The 19,408-nt window shown below is 46.1% G+C and overlaps 1 protein-coding gene and 1 non-coding gene across 2 annotated transcripts; one reads left to right on the top strand and one right to left on the bottom strand.

Moving 5' to 3' along the window:
* Positions 1–1,230: 1,230 nt before the first annotated feature.
* Positions 1,231–2,028, top strand: LOC119340355 (16.9 kDa class I heat shock protein 2-like). The gene is made up of 2 exons (XM_037612267.1): positions 1,231–1,491; positions 1,584–2,028. The coding sequence occupies exons 1-2, from the start codon at positions 1,287–1,289 to the stop codon at positions 1,853–1,855; spliced, it is 477 nt and encodes a 158-aa protein (XP_037468164.1). The 5' UTR covers positions 1,231–1,286; the 3' UTR covers positions 1,856–2,028.
* A 154-nt stretch (positions 2,029–2,182) lies between these two features.
* Positions 2,183–2,342, bottom strand: LOC119342251. Its single transcript, XR_005165487.1, has one exon. It is a non-coding gene; the product is annotated as a U1 spliceosomal RNA (small nuclear RNA).
* Positions 2,343–19,408: the final 17,066 nt, after the last annotated feature.

Genomic DNA, 19,408 nt, shown 5'->3' with positions numbered 1-19,408 from the left:
TGGCATCTCAGCATGTGCTCTTACACATCCGTAGGTACTCGGCTCATAAATTAGTGACCGTGTCATACGCAAGCATTAGCGGTGCAGCCGCACTTCTGGTAACCAGAGAACCCAATCCTTCCCACAGCGTTCTTCTTTAAGATGAAGTAGTCATCAAAGGATCGGACGTCATGGTAGAGACGATCGAAGACATTTTAGTGTATCTGAAAGCGTCGGCGAAAATTATCAGCGAAGAGGGCATTGGGGCAAAGTAGTCGTCCATCAGTGTCAAATCAATGGGTGCCCTGTTGCGGTTGAGCACTCGATGACCCTTGATTGATCCCTTGAAATTGAGAACATGCTCTTTCGCCCGCTCCGAGTCCGCAAGGACCGCCTGCATCATCGTCGTCTCATCCGTGTAGTGATTTCCTCGTCGGACGAGCCGGCGGATGACTCAACATAGTACTCATATATGTACTTCATAGCCGAATCCATTGCTTCAGAGAAGAAGGGACAAAAAATAGCCTGGACATTTCACCAACAGTTGCTGGGCATGGTGAGTATCGTAGGAGTTGATAGTACCTGCACGGCAGTCGTAGAGAGGTGTGAAACGGTGGCGGAGAAGAAGCGGCTTGAAGCCCGGGAGTGCTGTTGGAGGTGACGGACTCCTCAAGTTCTAGTACGGGTATGGCGGGGCGGACGGGATGATTGGAGCGGCGACGAAGGCAAGAGACAAAAAGGAAAGGAGCGAAAATAGAAGGATGGAGGCGCAGGTCTGGAAAAGGTTTTGGTGTGGTTTTGGATGGACAGGGTATCAAAGTCCTACGTATCTTTTGTCCGGACTCCTACAAAGCCTTTTAATTTGTCTATGCCTACATTAACATCTCTGTTTGTTTGTTTGTTTTTTTGTGTAGATTAGTATCTCTGTTTTGCCATCGTCGGTCTCGACCACGTACAAATGCATGACACGGAGAGAAGGTATCTCGTCTCACCAAGTGGCGACCCACAACCCAGCCTGGCGCCACTGTCGTGCATGCACGCCAGATGTGCGTGCGGTGCCAAGGCAGCCTCGTCGCACGCCAAAGCAAGAAGCATCACACGCCTCGTCGCTGGGGCAACACCTGTGCAGGCGGGCGGCACGTACACAGCAAACGTGTCAATGCGATGCCCCACGCGGCCATGCATGCAAGCATTTGGAGCACTATAAAACCGCCCAGGTGGAAGCGCTCTTGCCACTACAAACAGCCTGGTAGCATATCTGTCTCGTGGGGCATCGTGTCAACCAGACACCACCGTGCGTGTCAGCCATGTCGCTCATGCCTTGGTTCGGCGGTGGCCGGGGAGGGATGGACCCCTTCTCCTCCGACCTCTGGGACCCCTTCGGCTCTCCTTGGCCCTTGGACCGCAGCCGCCGCGAAGGCGGCAGCCGGGACGACGCAACCGCCATGGCTCGCACCAACGTCGACTGGCATGAGAACGACAAAGAGCACATTTTCTCCGCAGAGATCCCCGGTACGTACGTGGTGTCCCGTGTCTTTTTTGTTAAGGCGGCCTCACAGAAAAGCTTTCCATCTGATCCATTGATGTTGCTGCCGTGCGTGTAGGGGTGAGGAAGGAGGACGTGAAGGTGGAGGTGGAGGACGGCAACGTGCTCAAGATCAGCGGGGAGAAGACGCGGGAGGAGGAGCACAAGGGCGACGCCTGGAACCGCGTGGAGCGCAGCTTCGGGTCCTTCATGCGCCGGTTCCGCCTGCCGGAGAACGCCAAGGCGGACAGCATCCGGTGCACCATGCTGGACGGCGTGCTCAGGGTCGTCGTTCCCAAGGACGAGGAGGCACAGAAGCAGCGCAACGTCCGCTCCATCGACATAGCATAAAGGCTAAAAGCACCGCGCCGTGACAATGCCATCTCCTCTTTTATTAGCGTGTACTCGTGGTAGTAATCTGTATCGTGTGTTCTACTTTAGCAGTAATGCTAGGTTATTCTGTACGGTAGTTTAGAAGTGTGCTTTATGCGCCATATAGCTGCTACGGCATATGGCACTTTTAATCGTGTTGAGTCCAAGAATTTACTGCTAGTGGACGAGCATCCATCGTAAACTGCAGCAGAAAGGACCAGAAGCAGATTTGGAAGATTGGCGGGGGCAGCAGAGAAAGCATAAACAACCGCTGCCAAGGACCAAATTTTAATTTTCAAAATTTAGCAGGGACCGCGCGAACGCGTACTCCCTCTAGCACAAATTATAACGTCCACTCTCCCCGTAGAGAGATGGTAGGCCAACGCACTCAACAAGGTGCAATATGAGCCATTGATCTAGGCCACAGCTCTTCTTGATCAGCTGTTGACGCCGTCCAGGTAAGTGCTTTGCAACGATGCCCATGGAGCCTATTATATAGGCCGCTCTCCCTCCACGTCCTCCTCCCGTTCGCGATGTGGGACTAAACCTGAGACGCCCTGCCGTGGTGGCTCATGTCGTGGGCCTACTTTCTGGTGGTCCGTGAAAGGAATTGGGCTTATGAATTGCCAGGCCGAGTACTTCGGTTCTTTCACACCGAAGAGTACAGTACTCTTCTTGCATTGCCTAGTAAAAATAGACTCCTCAAAAAAAAGTAAAACTAGACTAAAAAAAGTAAAAAAATCCCTTAAAAAGTAAAAAATAAGTGATTCATGACAAAAGAAAGTATAAAAGAAGTACAGGGAAACCCATACAAAAGAACAGGGAGAGTGATAAATAACTAAATGAAACGTACCTGGTGAATAAACAGATGGGAGCTAGATTTTTTTCTGCCAAGAATTCACTATTTTGTGTAGTTGAATTATTTCAAATGGTTGGCCGCGAATTACTATGTGGAAGTGGTTGCCCCAAAAGCTGTTCTGACAAAAAATAAATAAAGCAATGATGCTAAAAAAATAAAAAAAATAAACATGGATAGTGCCACTAGCGCTTGGGCACAACCAATTTTTGGAGGGATGACCTTTTCAGGACTGTCGCAAGTTTCGATCCAAAGCTATGCATCGTAGACGAAGAACCAAAGATATGCTTAGACGAAGAACGAGGGACACGGTCGGCATGCCAACAACAAATTAGCAACACCATATAAAACAAAATAAAACATCAATCAAATAGCAACATCATATAAGATGAAAAAACCAACAACGCTGACAATGAGATTGCCTTTATGAAGAGAGCGACGCTCAATCATCGTTGTCACCCGATCCAACCACCCAATGCTAGGATCTAGGTTTTCACACTAAACCATTTCGAGCATATCCGAGCAATCTCATCGACAAGATAACGACATAAAAACATCGTCATTGCCAGATAAAATCAACATGAGTCAGATCTAGGCTTTCGCCCCGAAACTCGAGACCGGGTGCTCGAGTAGCACCGAATAGCATCACCATCAAAGTCACTTATATGTTGTTGTCACCACTTCTCCACGATCTCAATAGTTACATGCAATGTGGACCGCCTCTGCTGCACAACCATCCCTTTCGGGTCGTCGTCCATTCTTTGCATCCCCCAACCGAAGTCAAGCATTGGGTCCGGAAAAGGAAAGCCGAAGTCAAGCGTTGGGTCCGGAAAAGGAAACCTTCAGGAAGACCTTTCGGTGGCCACCGCAATCCATAGTTTTTTCGCCGCCGTAGGCCGGAGTGGTCGTCATAAGGATCAACTCCGATGGCGAAAAACACCATCGCCGACTACCACCTCACCCAAGAGAGATCTGCCAGGCCCGTTTGCCTAGGGACTGGCATGGCCAGGGCCGGAGCACGAAAGGCGTATCAATATCTCCTGTGCGGAGCGCATCTATCGCAAGTTCAATCTACAATACTGAATTGTCACATTGACTATGAAAACCACAAACCACATGACCATTCACCACCCGAGCATGCCGCCTTTAGTCTCGTCAAATTCGTCACCGCAACGCTGCCTTAAACTCACCCACTCATCGGTTGCCATGAGCTCGTTCACTCACGGGCCATCTCGAGCATATGCCCATCATCGGTCCCTCTAGCTCGCCCCTCACCGGATGCGACACCGCCTTCAACCACCAAGCTCACTTGTGGGCCCTCGGGCCCGCCCCTTGCAGAACGCGATACCAATGTCAATCAAAGGTGGTAGTGGTTGGGGCTACGTCAAGGTCTTGCCAAAAGCAGCTTGTTCGGCGAAATGGGCAGGTTTGCATGGAATTGGAGAGGGACACATGTACCAAGGGGTACTCACCACGTCGTCTCCCGATTAGGTGGGCTGGGCCGAGGACCCTCCACGGTGGTTCACCAGGAGGCCATCTCCACGAGACCCATGGCATGTAGAAGGAATATTTTCGAAGACTTCACGATTACCATATGTGTAGCCGACTTATCTGTAACCGTAGGGCCACTAGTATCTATATAAACTGAGGGGAAGGGCTCGTAGACAGGAACACAACAACCTCATGGTAGATCGCCTGTACTTTATACTCCATCCCAAATCAATACAAACACAAGAAGGATGTACTGTATTATCTCTATGAGGGAGCCCGAAGCTGGATAAAACCTTGTGTCCTTGTTACCATCGGATCTAGACTACCAGCTCGGGACCCCCTAACCGAGATTCGTCGGAATCAACTCCTTCTGTTTTTTAAATTGTCCAAAGTTTTATATGTTGGTTTCATTGAAAAATGATGTCTCCTTCCATAGCTTTCTGATTACAAGTACGAGAATTGAAAAACATGAAAATTCTCAATTCTCTATGGCGTAAAGTATATGATTAGTTTGAGGAACGTCTTGAGATTCAGGCAATTGCGGGTGATGTAACTAGTAAATATGTTCCTCCCCATGTCAACATATTTTATTGTTTAGGTGGGAATTCCGGTTGTTGTTTCTTGAATTTTGGTTGTAGTTTCTTAAGTTCCGATTGAGATTGTACTTTTTTGTTAATTGAGGATATGTCTATTTTTTCTGGTTCTAGAACCTGTGCCTACACTTCGCTCAAATGACAAGGGTGTTCCTCTTGCAAAATATTTTATTTTTATTTTCCCATCCTCATGGCATTTCTATATTCCTAATTTGAAATTGGATTCAAACCTAGAAATATACATACCCTAGTTAAGGTGGGATATGATTGCATCGTGGTGTCTAAGGACATGGTCTGATAGATTGTTGTGTCGAGTAGTTGGATCATAGCCTCTTACCATAAAATTTGTTGCATGTGTAGCAACACCGACTTCCCCGACCCCTTTTCATCAATGGACTCTCTTGAAAGCAAGGTAGTGATGGGTAAACAAATTACTGTTGGGCAATTGATCGAATTGGGCATAGTTATGACGATAATCCATGGCATAATCTTGCATTACGTTCGTGACAAGTCGACCATTAAACTTACTGACGTCTACTACTATTACTCCACCCCAAGACCATTATGTAGCATGCATCTCAAAATATCAAATTCATAATAAATAAAGTAAATCAATAAGTATGATGACATGATGTAGTCAAAATAAGATCAAATAATATGACCAAACCCCGTCGTTTTATCTTTAGTGGCAACAACACAATATGTGCCTTGCCCCTCCTATCACAAGGCAAGGTCACCACATGGTTGAACCCACTACTATGAACCACTCCCTATGAATATGTACTCATCTAATTGGCCAAAGAAGACTCATAGGTCAAAAAGCATACATAGTTATTAAATTACACAAGAGAGAAACTTCAAGAGATTCAAAATAGTTCAATGAATAATCTGATCATAAACCCAAAATTCATTGGATCCCAACAAAAACATCGCAAAATATTAGATTAGATTGATCTTAGAGAAGCTCATTGTCTGGAGATGGAGAGAGAGAGAGAGAGAGAGAGAGAGAGAGAGAGGCCATCTAGCTACTATCGTGGACTCGTAGGTCCTGAATGAACTACTCACACTGTCACACATCATCATGGAGGCAGCATGGTTAATGAAGCTGACCTTCCCAATGATTTCCCCCTATGGCAGAGTACCGGAATAGGGTTGCAGATGGTATCATGAAGGAACAAAGGCTTGCGATGGATAAAATTGTTTTTGGTCTCACTTCAAAGGTTTCTATATTTTATAGAAGTTATGGCGGTGGAATTAGGGCAAACGGAGCTACGAAGGGGGCACAAGTCAGGGTGGCGTGCCTACCCCCCATAGTGCACCCCTGGCTTGTGCGTCCCTTGTAAGTCTTACAGTCGTCCCCAAAGCTTTTAGGGTCTCTTATGTTCCAGAAAAAATCCACGTAAAATTTCATCATGTTTGGACTTATGTAGGTATGGTTTTCCTGCGATACAAAAAACAGGAACTGGCGCTGGGCACTAAATTAATAGGTTAGTCTATAAAAATAACATGAAATGACATATAAAGCATGCCAAAGTGATAATATAATAGCATAAACAATAAAAAATTATAGATATGTTGGAGACATATCATTTTCAGAATCGTTGCATGGAAAACAATTTTTTTCCTACGTGATAACGAATTCACCCAAGATCTATTTCCTAGATGCTAGCAATGAGTGGGAGAGAGTCTGCATACCCTTGTAGATCGAGAGCAGAAATGTTCTAAAGAACATGGTTGGTGTAGTCATACTTTCTTCACGATCCAATCCAATCAAGCACCCCACGAACGGCACCCCCGAGATATACACGTGTATGGCTCGGTGAAGTCTCCTCCTTCTTGATCCAGCAAGCAAGAGGGGGAAGTAGATGGGATCTAGGCCAGTAGCATGATGATGTGGTGGTGGAGTTGTGGTGGAACTCCCGTAGGGCTCCGTCAAGCATCTACGGAGGAGGAGGGAGGAATGGTAGGAGGGGAGGTGCCTAGGGTTGGGATGGTTGCTTGACCTTGTACCTCCCCCTTTATATAGGTGTGGGGCCGGGAGGCTTGCCCCCCAAGGCCTAGGGTCGGCGGCCAAGGGGGGGGGGTTGGCCTCCAAGTCTCCCCCTTTCCTTATGTCAGGGTAGGGTTTCCCCCAGGCGCATGGGCCAAGGGGGGATGTAGCGTCTGGACCATGTAGGGATAGTGCCCCCCCCGGCCATGGGTCCATCCCGATCAGAGTTACGGATCTCCGGCTATATAAGAAACTCGCCCCAAAAACAAAACTAGGGGATAAAAAAGAGATATTCAATCTAGGGGAGAGCTCTATCTACCTCGGAGGGCCAAGTAAGAAGAAAAAAGAGGGCTCCCCTTCCCCCTCTCTTCCGGTGGCGCCGAAACTCCGTCTACGACATCTTTGCCATCTCCATCACCACTACACCACAGTCAAGTATTGGTGACACATCAATCTGTTGGCATGGGGGGTCTTTGCCGACACATAATTTGTAGGTAACACATATGCCGACAGAAGACTAAACAGTGGGAGGACTTGCTATGGGGTAGGGCATTGCCGACAGAAGTTTACTTGCCGACACATTTCAAGTCGACATACACCCTACATACGCCGACAGTTTTCCTGTGCACATACACCAACCTACCTCGACACATGGTTTGTGGGCATACACCCTAGCTACAGCGACAGAAGAGGTGTGAACGTAGACCCCACTTTTGTCGACACATAAGTTGTCCTGCTAGGCATATGTATTTGCCGACACTTAATCTGTTTGGATAGATTTATACCTTTGTCGACACTTATGGTGTCTAGATAGGTACATACCTTGGACGACACATACTTTGTTTAGCTAGGTATGTATCATTGCCAACACTTATTCTGTCTAGCTAGGTAGTAACAATGGTTGAAAATTACTCCGCAAGAATCTGCTTACCAACAGATAAATTGTTGTAAAGGTAGTGTACAACCAAACCAATGATTTGATACATATACTATATGCAATAGTCAAATGCAATCCACAAACAGCATCAAGATGAACACATATTGGACAACAATGATGATAGGTTCACAAACATATATAAATATATATTGACACAGGTTCACAAGCATAGTTTGACCATCCAGAACACATAAGTCACATAAAAAGGACCACTATTTGCTAGTATGAAATATTCAAACAATGATCCAAAACACACAAATCACATACATGAGCACAAAGTTTCTACTCCAAAACACTTGAAGCACCAAATGGTCCAGAACACATGGCTCGTCCAAAATACTACGAACAACCATGTATGCTCCATGACACGCCAAGTCCTCCTCAGATCCAATGCTAGGTGGCTAAGTACCTAAAAATATTTTATACGAATTTGTCAAGAAAGTGCGATCAATCCAAAAGTTGTTCAAAGCTCATATGAAAATTCTTAGGCTACTAGAGCAGCACATGCTAGCTTATACTTGATTGTTCATGTGCGAGTAACATTGTTATATGACCATGAATACACACAAAATTGTTGAAGTTTAGTGTTGCAGGCTTCCTTCTCCACAAGAATCAATCACCACAGGAAACAATGTTCTGCTATTTTGTCAACATCATTTAATCAACACATTTGAGTTCCTTTTGGTTTCACTTCCTAGCAAGAGCATTCCAACAAATCTTCTTGTGCATATATGCTACAGAAATGCTTATGACGAGTGGCACACATTCTCAAAAATAATTTGGGTATGGCAACAAACAAAGGAAATTACTACAAGGGGAAAGGATGCAGAATTAGGATGTGGCTATTTTCAAGTTTCTAACATATTTGACAAAGATCGGGATGCGGATTCATGGTGTTTCAGCAGAATCGTTTCTTAATTGAGCCGCATGACACCATCAGAATTACAATATTCTGTTCTACAGCTCAAAAGTTCATACTGATGCACCATCACCAACTTCTCCCTCTCTTCTCATGGTGACGTGTGAGTAGTTCATCCTCGGGACTGAGCGTATGTACTGAAGGAAATATGCCATAGAAGCAATAATAAAGTTATTATTTATTTCCTTATATCATGATAAATATTTATTATTCATGCTAGAATTGTATTAACCGGAAACATGATACATGTGTGAATACATAGGCAAACATATAGTCACTAGTATGCCTCTACTTGACTAGCTCATTAATCAAAGATGGTTATGTTTCCTAACCATAGACATGTGTTGTCATTTGATTAATGGGATCACATCATTAGGAGAATGATGTGATTGACATGACCCATTCCGTTAGCCTAGCACTTGATCGTTTAGTATATTGCTATTGCTTTCTTCATGACTTATACATCTTCCTATAACTATGAGATTATGCAACTCCCGTTTACCGGAGGAACACTTTGGGTGCTACCAAACGTCAAAACGTAACTGGGTGATTATAAAGGAGTACTACAGGTGTCTCCAAAGATACATGTTGGATTGGCGTATTTCGAGATTAGGTTTTGTCACTCCGATTGTCGGAGAGGTATCTCTGGGCCCTCTCGATAATGCACATCACTATAAGCCTTGCAAGCAATATAGCTAATGAGTTAGTTACGGAATGATGCATTACGTAACGAGTAAAGAGACTTGCCGGTAACGAGATTGAACTAGGTATTAAATACCGACAATCGAATCTCGGGCAAGTAATATACCGATGACAAAGGGAACAAAGTATGTTGTTATGCGGTTTGACCGATAAAGATCTTCGTAGAATATGTAGGAGCCAATATGGGCATCCAGGTTCCGCTATTGGTTATTGACCAAGAATAGTTCTAGGTCATGTCTACATAGTTCTCAAACCCGTAGGGTCCGCACGCTTAAGATTTCGATGACAGTTATATTATGAGTTTATGAGTTTTGATGTACCGAAGGAGTTTGGAGTCCCGAATGAGATCGGGGACATGACGAGGAGTCTCGAAATGGTCGAGACGTAAAGATCGATATATTGGACGACTATATTCGGAGTTCGGAAAGGTTCCGAGTGATTCGGGTATTTTTCGGAGTACCGGAGAGTTACGGGAATTCGCCGGGGAGTATACGGGCCTTATTGGGCCATACGGGAATAGAGGAGAGAGGCCAAAAGGAAGGAGGCCTGCGCCCCCCCCTCTGGTCCGAATTGGACAAGGGGCGCAGCCCCCCTTTCCTTCTTCCTCTCCTCCTCTTTCCCCTTCTCCTACTCCAACAAGGGAGGTGGAATCCTACTAGGACTAGGGAGTCCTAGTAGGACTCCACACTTGGCGCGCCCCCTCCTAGGGCCGGCCTCTCCCCCCTTGCTCCTTTATATACAGGGGCAGGGGGGCACCCCATGACACACAAGTTGATCTACGTGATCGTTCCTTAGCCGTGTGCGGTGCCCCCCTCCACTATATTCCACCTCAGTCATATCGTCGCAGAGTTTAGGCGAAGCCCTGCGCCGGTAGAACATCATCATCGTCACCACGCTGTCGTGCTGACGAAACTCATCCCCGACACTTTGCTGGATCGGAGTCCGGGGATCGTCATCGAGCTGAACGTGTGCTGAACTCGGAGGTGCAATACGTTCGGTACTTGGATCGGTCGGATCGTGAAGACGTACGACTACATCAACCGCGTTGTCATAATGCTTCCGCTTACGGTCTACGAGGGTACGTGGACATTACTCTCCCCTCTTGTTGCTATGCATCACCATGATCTTGCGTGTGCGTAGGAATTTTTTTGAAATTACTACGTTACCCAACAGTGGCATCCGAGCCTGGTTTTATGCGTAGATGTCATATGCACGAGTAGAACACAAGTGAGTTGTGGGTGATACAAGTCATACTGCTTACCAGCATGTCATACTTTGGCTCAGCGGTATTGTGAGATGAAGCGGCCCGGACCGACATTACGCGTACGCTTACGCGAGACTGGTTTCACCGTTACGAGCACTCGTGCTTAAAGGTGACTGGCGGGTGTCTGTCTCTCTCACTTTAGCTGAATCGAGTGTGGCTACGCCCGGTCCTTGCGAAGGTTAAAACAACATTAACTTGACGAACTATCGTTGTGGTTTTGATGTGTAGGTAAGAACGGTTCTTGCTAAAGCCCGTAGCAGCCACGTAAAATTTGCAACAACAAAGTAGAGGACGTCTAACTTGTTTTTGCAGGGCGTGTTGTGATGTGATATGGTCAAGACGTGATGCTATATTTTATTGTATGAGATGATCATGTTTTGTAACCGAAGTTATCGGCAACTGGCAGGAGCCATATGGTTGTCGCTTTATTGTATGAAATGCAAACGCCCTATAATTGCTTTACTTTATCACTAAGCAGTAGCGATAGTCGTAGAAGCAATAGATGGCGTAACGACAACGATGCTACGATGGAGATCAAGGTGTCGCGCCGGTGACGATGGTGATCACGACGGTGCTTCGGAGATGGAGATCACAAGCACAAGATGATGATGGGCATATCATATCACTCATATTGATTGCATGTGATGTTTATCCTTTATGCATCTTATCTTGCTTTGATTAACGGTAGCATTTTAAGATGATCTCTCACTAAATTATCAAGAAGTGTTCTCCCTGAGTATGCACCGTTGTGAAAGTTCTTCGTGCTGAGACACCACGTGATGATCGGGTGTGATAGGCTCTACGTTCAAATACAATGGGTGCAAAATAGTTGCACACGCGAAATACTCAGGTTAAAACTTGACGAGCCTAGCATATACAGATATGGCCTCGGAACACGAAGACCGAAAGGTCGAGCGTGAATCATATAGTAGATATGATCAACATATTGATGTTCACCGTTGAAACTACTCCATCTCACGTGACGATCGGACATGGTGTAGTTGATGTGGGTCACGTAATCATTTAGAAGATTAGAGGGATGTCTATCTAAGTGGGAGTTCTTAAGTAATATGATTAATTGAACTTAAATTTATCATGAACTTAGTCCTGGTAGTATTTTGCAAATTATGTTGTAGATCAATAGCTTGCGTTGTTGCTTTCATATGTTTATTTTGATATGTTCCTAGAGAAAATTGTGTTGAAAGATGTTAGTAGCAATGATGCGGATTGGATCCGTGATCTGAGGTTTATCCTCATTGCTGCACAGAAGAATTATGTCCTTAATGCACCACTAGGTGATAGGCCTATTGCAGGAGCAGATGTAGATGTTATGAACGTTTGGCTAGCTCAATATGATGACTACTTGATAGTTTAGTGCACCATGCTTAACGGCTTAGAATCGGGACTTCAAAGATGTTTTGAACGTCATGGACCATATGAGATGTTCCAGGAGTTGAAGTCAATATTTCAAGCAAATACCCGAGTTGAGAGATATGAAGTCTCCAACAAGTTCTATAGCTAAAAGATGGAGGAGAATCGCTCAACTAGTGAGCATGTGCTCAGATTGTCTGGGTACTACAATCGCTTGAATCAAGTGGGAGTTAATCTTCCAGATAAGATAGTGATTGACAGAGTTCTCTAGTCACCATCACCAAGTTAGTAGAACTTTGTGATGAACTACAGTATGCCAGGGATGACGAAAACGATTCCTGAGCTCTTCGTGATGTTGAAATCAACGAAGGTAGAAATCAAGAAAGAGCATCATGTGTTGATGATTGACAAGACCACTAGTTTCAAGAAAAGGGAAAGAAAGGGAAACTTCAAGTAGAATGGCAAACAAGTTGTCACTCCCGTGAAGAAGACCAAAGCTGGACCAAAGCCTGAAACCGAGTGCTTACACTGCAAAGGAAATGGTCACTGGAAGCGGAAATGCCCTAAATATTTGGTGGATAAGAAGGATGGCAAAGTGAACAAGGGTATATTTGATATACAGGTGTTTGATGTGTGCCTTACTGGTGTTTATAGTAACCCCTGAGTATTTAATACTTGTTCGGTTGCTAAAGATTAGTAACTCGAAACAGGAGTTACATAATAAACATAGACTAGTTGAGGGGAAGTGACGATGAGTGTTGGAAATAATTCCAAGATTGATATGATCATCATCACACACTCCCTATATTTTTTAGGTTAGTGTTAAACCTAAATAAATGTTATTTAGCGTTTGCGTTGAGCATGAATATGATTTGATCATGTTTATTGCGATACAGTTATTGATTTGAAGTTAAAGAATAATTGTTATTCTGTTTACATGAATAAGACCTTCGATGGTTATACACCCAATGAAAATAGTTTGTTGGATCTCGATCGTAGTGATACACATATTCATAATATTGATGCCAAAAGATGCAAAGTTAATAATGATAGTGCAACTTATTTGTGACACTGCCGTTTGGGTCATATCGGTGTAAAGCGCATGAAGAAACTCCATAAAGATGGATTTTTGGAATCACTTGGTTATGAATCATGTGATGCTTGCGAACCGTGCCTTTTGGGCAAGATGACTAAAACTCCATTCTCCGGAACAATGAAACGAGCTACTGACTTATTGGAAATAATACATACCGATGTATGCGATCCGATGAGTGTTAAGGCTCGTGGCAAGTATCGTTATTTTCTAACCTTCACAAATGATTTGAGTAGATATGGGTATATCTACTTGATGAAACATAAGTCTGAAATAGTTGAAAAGTTCAAAGAATTTCAGAGTGAAGTGGAAAAATCATCGTAACAAGAAAAATAAAGTTTCTACGATCTGATCGTGGAGACGAATATTTGAGTTATGAGTTTGGTCTTCATTTGAAACAATGTGAAATAGTTTCGCAACTCATGCCATCTGGAACACCATAATGTAATGGTGTGTCCGAACGTCGTAATCGTACTTTACTAGATATGGTGCGATCTATGATGTCTCTTATTGGTTTACCACTATTGTTTTGGGGTTATGCATTAGAGACAGCTGCATTCACGTTTAGTAGGGCACCATCTAAATCCATTGAGACGACACCGTATGAACTATGGTTTAGCAATAAACCTAAGATGTCCTTTCTTAAAGCTTGGAGTTGCGATGCTTATATGAAAAAAGGTTTTCAACCTGATAAGCTCGAACCCAAATCGGAGAAGTGCGTCTTCATAGAATACCCAAAGGTAACTATTGGGTACACCTTCTATCACAGATCCGAAGGCAAGTTATTCGTTGCTAAGATGGATCCATTCTAGAGAAGAAGTTTCTCTCGAAAGAAGTGAGTGGGAGGAAAGTAGAACTTGATGAGGTAATTGTACCTTCTCCCTTATTGGAAAGTAGTTCATCACAGAAATCAGTTCCAGTGATTACTACACCAATTAGTGAGGAAGTTAATGATGATGATCATGAAACTTCAGATCAAGTTGCTGCCAAACCTCGTAGGTCTTCGAGAGTAAGATCCGCACCAGAGTGGTACGGTAATCATGTTATGGAAGTCATGTTACTTGACCATTGTCACATCCCTAGTCTGGTACGACCTAGACTAGCTAGTCATTTGTGCATCATGTTTAAATTTCATTTATATTTGAGATGAGGATTGGTGGAACCCTCAGAATCATTTTGTAAAATGACCCAAATAAAAATTTCTCCAAAAGGGTCCAAGAAAATGCTCATGTTGCTCTCTGAAAATATTGGACAGAGATAAAAATCAAACCAATATTTTTAGGAGCTCATGGATATTTATTTTGGCCATTTGGATTAATCCGATAAATATTTGCATTGGAAATATATTAGTTATATATATTAATATATGTCCAAAAATTATGCCATTTATAAAGGAGCTCTGGAATAATATAGTTAGCTCCTGCAAAAATTGGCATAAGGTAATTAAATGATTTAATATTTTAAATTAAATCAAAACAAATGTCAGAAAAATTAGAAAACAAAAATAAAAGAGGGAGACTTACCTGGGCCTCCTCCCTGTGCAGCCCAGCAGCAGCAGGCCGGCCCAGCCAGCAGGCGGCCCAGCCCGCCTCCTCCTCTGTCGTCTTCGTCCTCGACAGAGGGAGGGGAGCGTGCCCGGCGCGCGCGCGCGCGCCACCGCGCCACGCCACCAGCCTCCCTGCTTGCCTGGCGCCCTCCTCGTCGCCCTCGAACGCCCGGACGTCGCCACACCCCCCCCGTACCCTCTCACTCTCCCCCGATTCTTCCTCTCCTCTCCCTCGCTCTCTCTCTCCCATGTCCGAACGCGTCGGTCGCCGCCGTTCGCCATAGCCGCCGCCACCGGCCTCCCCTCGCCTCCCCGACACGCGCAGGAGCTCCGCCCCCTCGCCCTGAAGCTCCCCGTCAAGCCACAAGACGCCGGACGCCCTGTGGAGCCGCCGCCGTCGTCGTCTTCCACCTCGGGCTCTGACCACCACCGCCGTCGATTCGCCGCACGCAGGACGTCCCCGAGCCCGCTGATGCCTTCGCTGGATCCACCGTGAGCATCTCCCCGTTTTCCCCTCTCTTCTCCCCCTCGTTCCCGCGCCGTAGCTCCGTTCCCCACCATGGCCGAAGCCATCGCCGCCGCAGCTCCTCGCCGTCGTGGCCACAGCCGCCGCAGGCCGCAGCCGAGCTCGCCGTTGCACTCAGTGCACTCTGGCGAGTCGCGCGGACCCGCTCGCAGCCTCCCTAGTGCCCCGCAGCCCGTTCCCGATCGAAGCCGAGCTCCGGCCGCCGCCGCGAGCTTTGCTCCAGCGAGCTTCGGCCTCCCCAGCTCCTCCCACCTCCCCCGTCAGATGCGCGAGAGCCCGGGCTACGCCCCGGTGCTCTCAGACGCCGTCCCCGTGGCCTGTGGCGCGGACTCCGCCGCGTCCAGAGGTCGCCGGCGGCGAGCCCCGTCGCCTGAGCCCCGCCATGTGGGCCCGGCCCGTCAGGTGATTAGCCTAGTGCTAATCACCGCTTAATTAACCCCCCCCCTGAGGCTGACATGTGGGCCCCGGTGCCCCCCTAATCCTTTAATTAAGTTAATCTAACCCTGTTTAACCCCCTGTCACTGACGTGTGGACCCCACACGTCAGGTTTGACCCTAGCCAGCCGCAGTTGACTGCTGACGTCGTGCTGACGTTATGCTAGCGCAATAATATAATTTCTGGATTTAAATTAAATCAGGAAATTCCAGAAATTGATTTAAACTTCAAAAATTCATATCAATTCAACCGTAGCTCAGATTAAAATAATTTATATATGAAAAATTATCAGAAAAATGCAACCTTTCCATATGTACTAGTTTCATGCATGACAAACCAACTTATACATGCTGAATATGAGAAAACACATTATGACATATTAAGAGACTTAATTTAGAATTGCATTTGAGCTTTTGGTTCAAATGGACTTCAAACCAAATGAATACCAGTTGCATTAGCTCAAACAACATCACATCTTCATGCCATGTTCATGCATCATATTGTTGCATATGTTGTGTATTGATTGCCGGCACCGTTCCTTCTCGATAGGTCCTGCTCCGGAGCTGTTCCAGAGTACCTGTCTGTGAAGCAGTGCCTCCCTTGTTGATTTACCAGGCAAGCAAACCCCCTTGTTCATTTCGACAAAACCCTACTCTCTCGCTCCTGCTCTCAGTTATTGCATTAGGACAACAACGATTCATCTGCTACTTTGTGCTGCGGTAGTTGAACCCATTCCTCTGCATGACCTGTCATTGCCACAGTAAATAGTTGAAACCCACTAGCATGTGTAGGAGTTGATTGAAGCCATTGTTGTGTTCCTACCATGCTATGCCTGCTATTGCTTAGAGTTGTGTCAGGTCTGATTCATTGGGAATGAATTGGAGTGTTACGATATGTTCTGATGCTGAGAGTTAAGTGTGTGAACACGATTTGGTAAAGGTAGCGGTGAGAGGCCATGTAGGAGTACATGGTGGGTTGTCTCACTGGAACCGTCCTTAAGCACTGAGTTCTATGTATGTTGTCCAATGACTCGATACTACCACACATTGGGATCCTTAATTGACTCTCTCGGCTTATTAACCAACTTGATCTCTGTCCAGGAGTCGCAACTAGTTTCTGGTGTTTGTAGGTAGTGCTATTTTTCTACCAAGTGGCACCCGGCAGGGTGGGCTTGGGACAGACTAGGCACACGTGGCCCGGTGTACCGAGTGGCACCCGGTTGGTGGGCTCGGGAACCCTGCTCACATCGTTTGGGGCCGTGAGCGACACCCCGGCCGGATCTTCTTGCGGATGGAACCCGAATAGGCGATAAACCTGGGCTAGAGTCTTGTGTGGTTAGTCAGGTCGTGGCCGACACCCTCGCCAGGCTTCCGCTTGAAGGTTGCCGAGATACATGACGTGTACATGGCGGTAAGTGGCGAGAGCGTGTGTGAAGAAGTACACCCCTGCAGGGTTAACATGATCTATTCGAATAGCCGGGTCCGCGGTTATGGACTTCTTGGATGCTTACATGGTACATAGACAACTTGAAGTGGATACTCTAAAATGCTCAAGACAAGTGTGAGTGCTATGGATGGCCTTCTCGTAGGGAGACGGGGATGAATCCATAGTAGTGTATTGTGTGGTGATTAGTGGACTCATGTACGTTGTCTCACCTCAAGAGTTTCTGGTAGTCGTAGAACAGGATAGCCACAGAGTCAAAGTTGGCTTGCTGCAACTAAACCCCACAGTACCCTCTTGATACCAATGCATGTATGATAGGATCTGATGTAAGTCTTGCTGAGTACCTTTGTACTCATGTTGCTTTATTTATGTTTTTGCAGCGGAGACTTCGGTCTTACTAGTGTTCTCATGGACTTCGACTAGTAGCTAGTACCTCAGCTACGATCTTGATCGGACGTTGTAGATAGTCAGGCTTTCAGCCTTTTTCATTTATAGATGTCTGTACTCAGACATGTAAGGCTTCCGCTTGATGCTTGATTGCTCTGAATGTTGGGTCATGTGACCCCTGTTTGTAATAAATGCTATGATGGCTCTTTGAGCCTTATCTATATGAGTTGTTGAGTTATGCTGTGATGCCATGTTGTACAGCACATACTTGCATGTTATGCGTACGTGTAATGTGTATTGCTATGTGTGGGATCTGACTATCTAGTTGTTTATCCTTAGTAGCCTCTCTTACCGGGAAATGTCTCCTAGTGCTTCCACTGAGCCCTGGTAGCTTGCTACTGCTCCGGAACACTTAGGCTAGCCGGCATGTGTCCTTCTTCGATCCTGTGTCTGTCCCTTCGGGGAAATGTCGCGCGATGAATACCGGAGTCCTGTTAGCCTGCTACAGCCTGGTTCACCGGAGTCCTGTTAGCCCAGTGCTACAGCCTGGATTCACTCGCTGATGACCGACATGTTCGATGCTGGGTCATGGATGCCTGTCCCTGTAAGCTGGTGCCACTTTGGGTTTACGACTAGCCATGTCAGCCCGGGCTCTTTATCATATGGATGCTAGCGACACCATCATATATGTGTGCCAAAAGGCGCAAACGGTTCCGGGCAAAGGTAAGGCGACACCCGTGGGGATACCGTGCGTGAGGCCGCAAAGTGATATGAGGTGTTACATGCTAGATCGATGTGGCATTGAGTCGGGGTCCTGACAGCGTTGGTATCAGAGCCTGACTGCCTGTAGGATTACCAAGCCTAACTGGTCGAAGTTGAGTCTAGAAATTCTTTAGTTATATAAGGGAATTGATTGTGGGAAGGAACGTAAGGCTCTTTTTACTTCTTATACCTCATGGCCTTCTAATCTGAGTCATCCTATCTTTTCTACGGGGTTAAGGAACTAGGCTTTCTCTTCAGTCTATCAGGATCACGTGTTACTACTCCGTAGTCCCATAGGATTGGTTGATCAGAGTCATACCCCAGTTTTCGAGTACTTCCGGTGTAGTCTGTTTAGCACTATCTCATAACCTTGAGTGATGATGATGAGTATGTTACCACCCCATTTTTAGCAGGATGTCTCATTCTGAGCATTTTACTGCCGTTATGCTGCCGGAATTTTCCTAGGAGTTCGAGAGATACTAATTCCTTGTCCTACATTCTATAGCCTATAGTTAATGTTGACTCCGTCCCTGGTTTCGTTTCTCAGGATGTCATCAAGTTCTGTTGCTCGTAGCCAGAACCATGAAGATGGTAGGGATGAGGATCCTCCTGACCCGCCTTCGTTGGCAGAGTTCATGTTAGAAATGGAGAGGAACAAGCGTGAGTCTAACCGTTTGTTGGCACGTATCGAGGAGAACACCGCACATCAGTCCAATAAGTCTGCGACCATTCATGACGTCATTCGCTTGCACCCACCTACCTTTCATCATTCCATCGAGCCACTCGATGCAGATGACTGGCTCCGTAGCATCACTCATAAGCTGCATTCCGCGAGCGTAGCTGAAGATGACAAGGTCACTTATGCTGCATACCACCTGGAAGGTCCTGCTAGTCTTTGGTGGCAGAACTATGAGGCTATGCTTCCAGCTGGCCAGATTCCTACCTGGAGGGATTTTATTGAGGCTTTTCGCGAGCATCACATTCCCCAGGCCCTCATTGATCGCAAGAGAGAAGAGTTCTGTAGTTTCACCCAGAGTAAGATGGTTGTTGATGCTTATAGTAGAGAGTTCGAGAACCTTGCCCGCTATGCCACAGAAGAGGTGTCCACGGACGCCAAGAAGCAGGCTAGGTTCCGAGAGGGTCTCAATCCCAAGTTGCGTCGTGATCTCCACCTGCATCATTGTGATACATTCCAAGCCCTTGTGAACAAGGCCATC

The sequence above is a fragment of the Triticum dicoccoides genome, chromosome 7B (assembly GCF_002162155.2).
Source record: "Triticum dicoccoides isolate Atlit2015 ecotype Zavitan chromosome 7B, WEW_v2.0, whole genome shotgun sequence".
NCBI lineage: Eukaryota > Viridiplantae > Streptophyta > Magnoliopsida > Poales > Poaceae > Triticum > Triticum dicoccoides.
Note: the sequence above shows the minus strand (reverse complement) of the source record. Positions and strands in the feature narration are given on the sequence as shown.

Bases quoted from the DNA above. Each gene is read 5' to 3' on its own strand.
- LOC119340355 (XM_037612267.1), top strand. From the start codon at position 1,287: ATGTCGCTCATGCCTTGGTTCGGCGGTGGCCGGGGAGGGATGGACCCC. The intron at 1,492-1,583 runs GTACGTACGTGG...CCGTGCGTGTAG, and splicing joins TTTCTCCGCAGAGATCCCCG to GGGTGAGGAAGGAGGACGTG.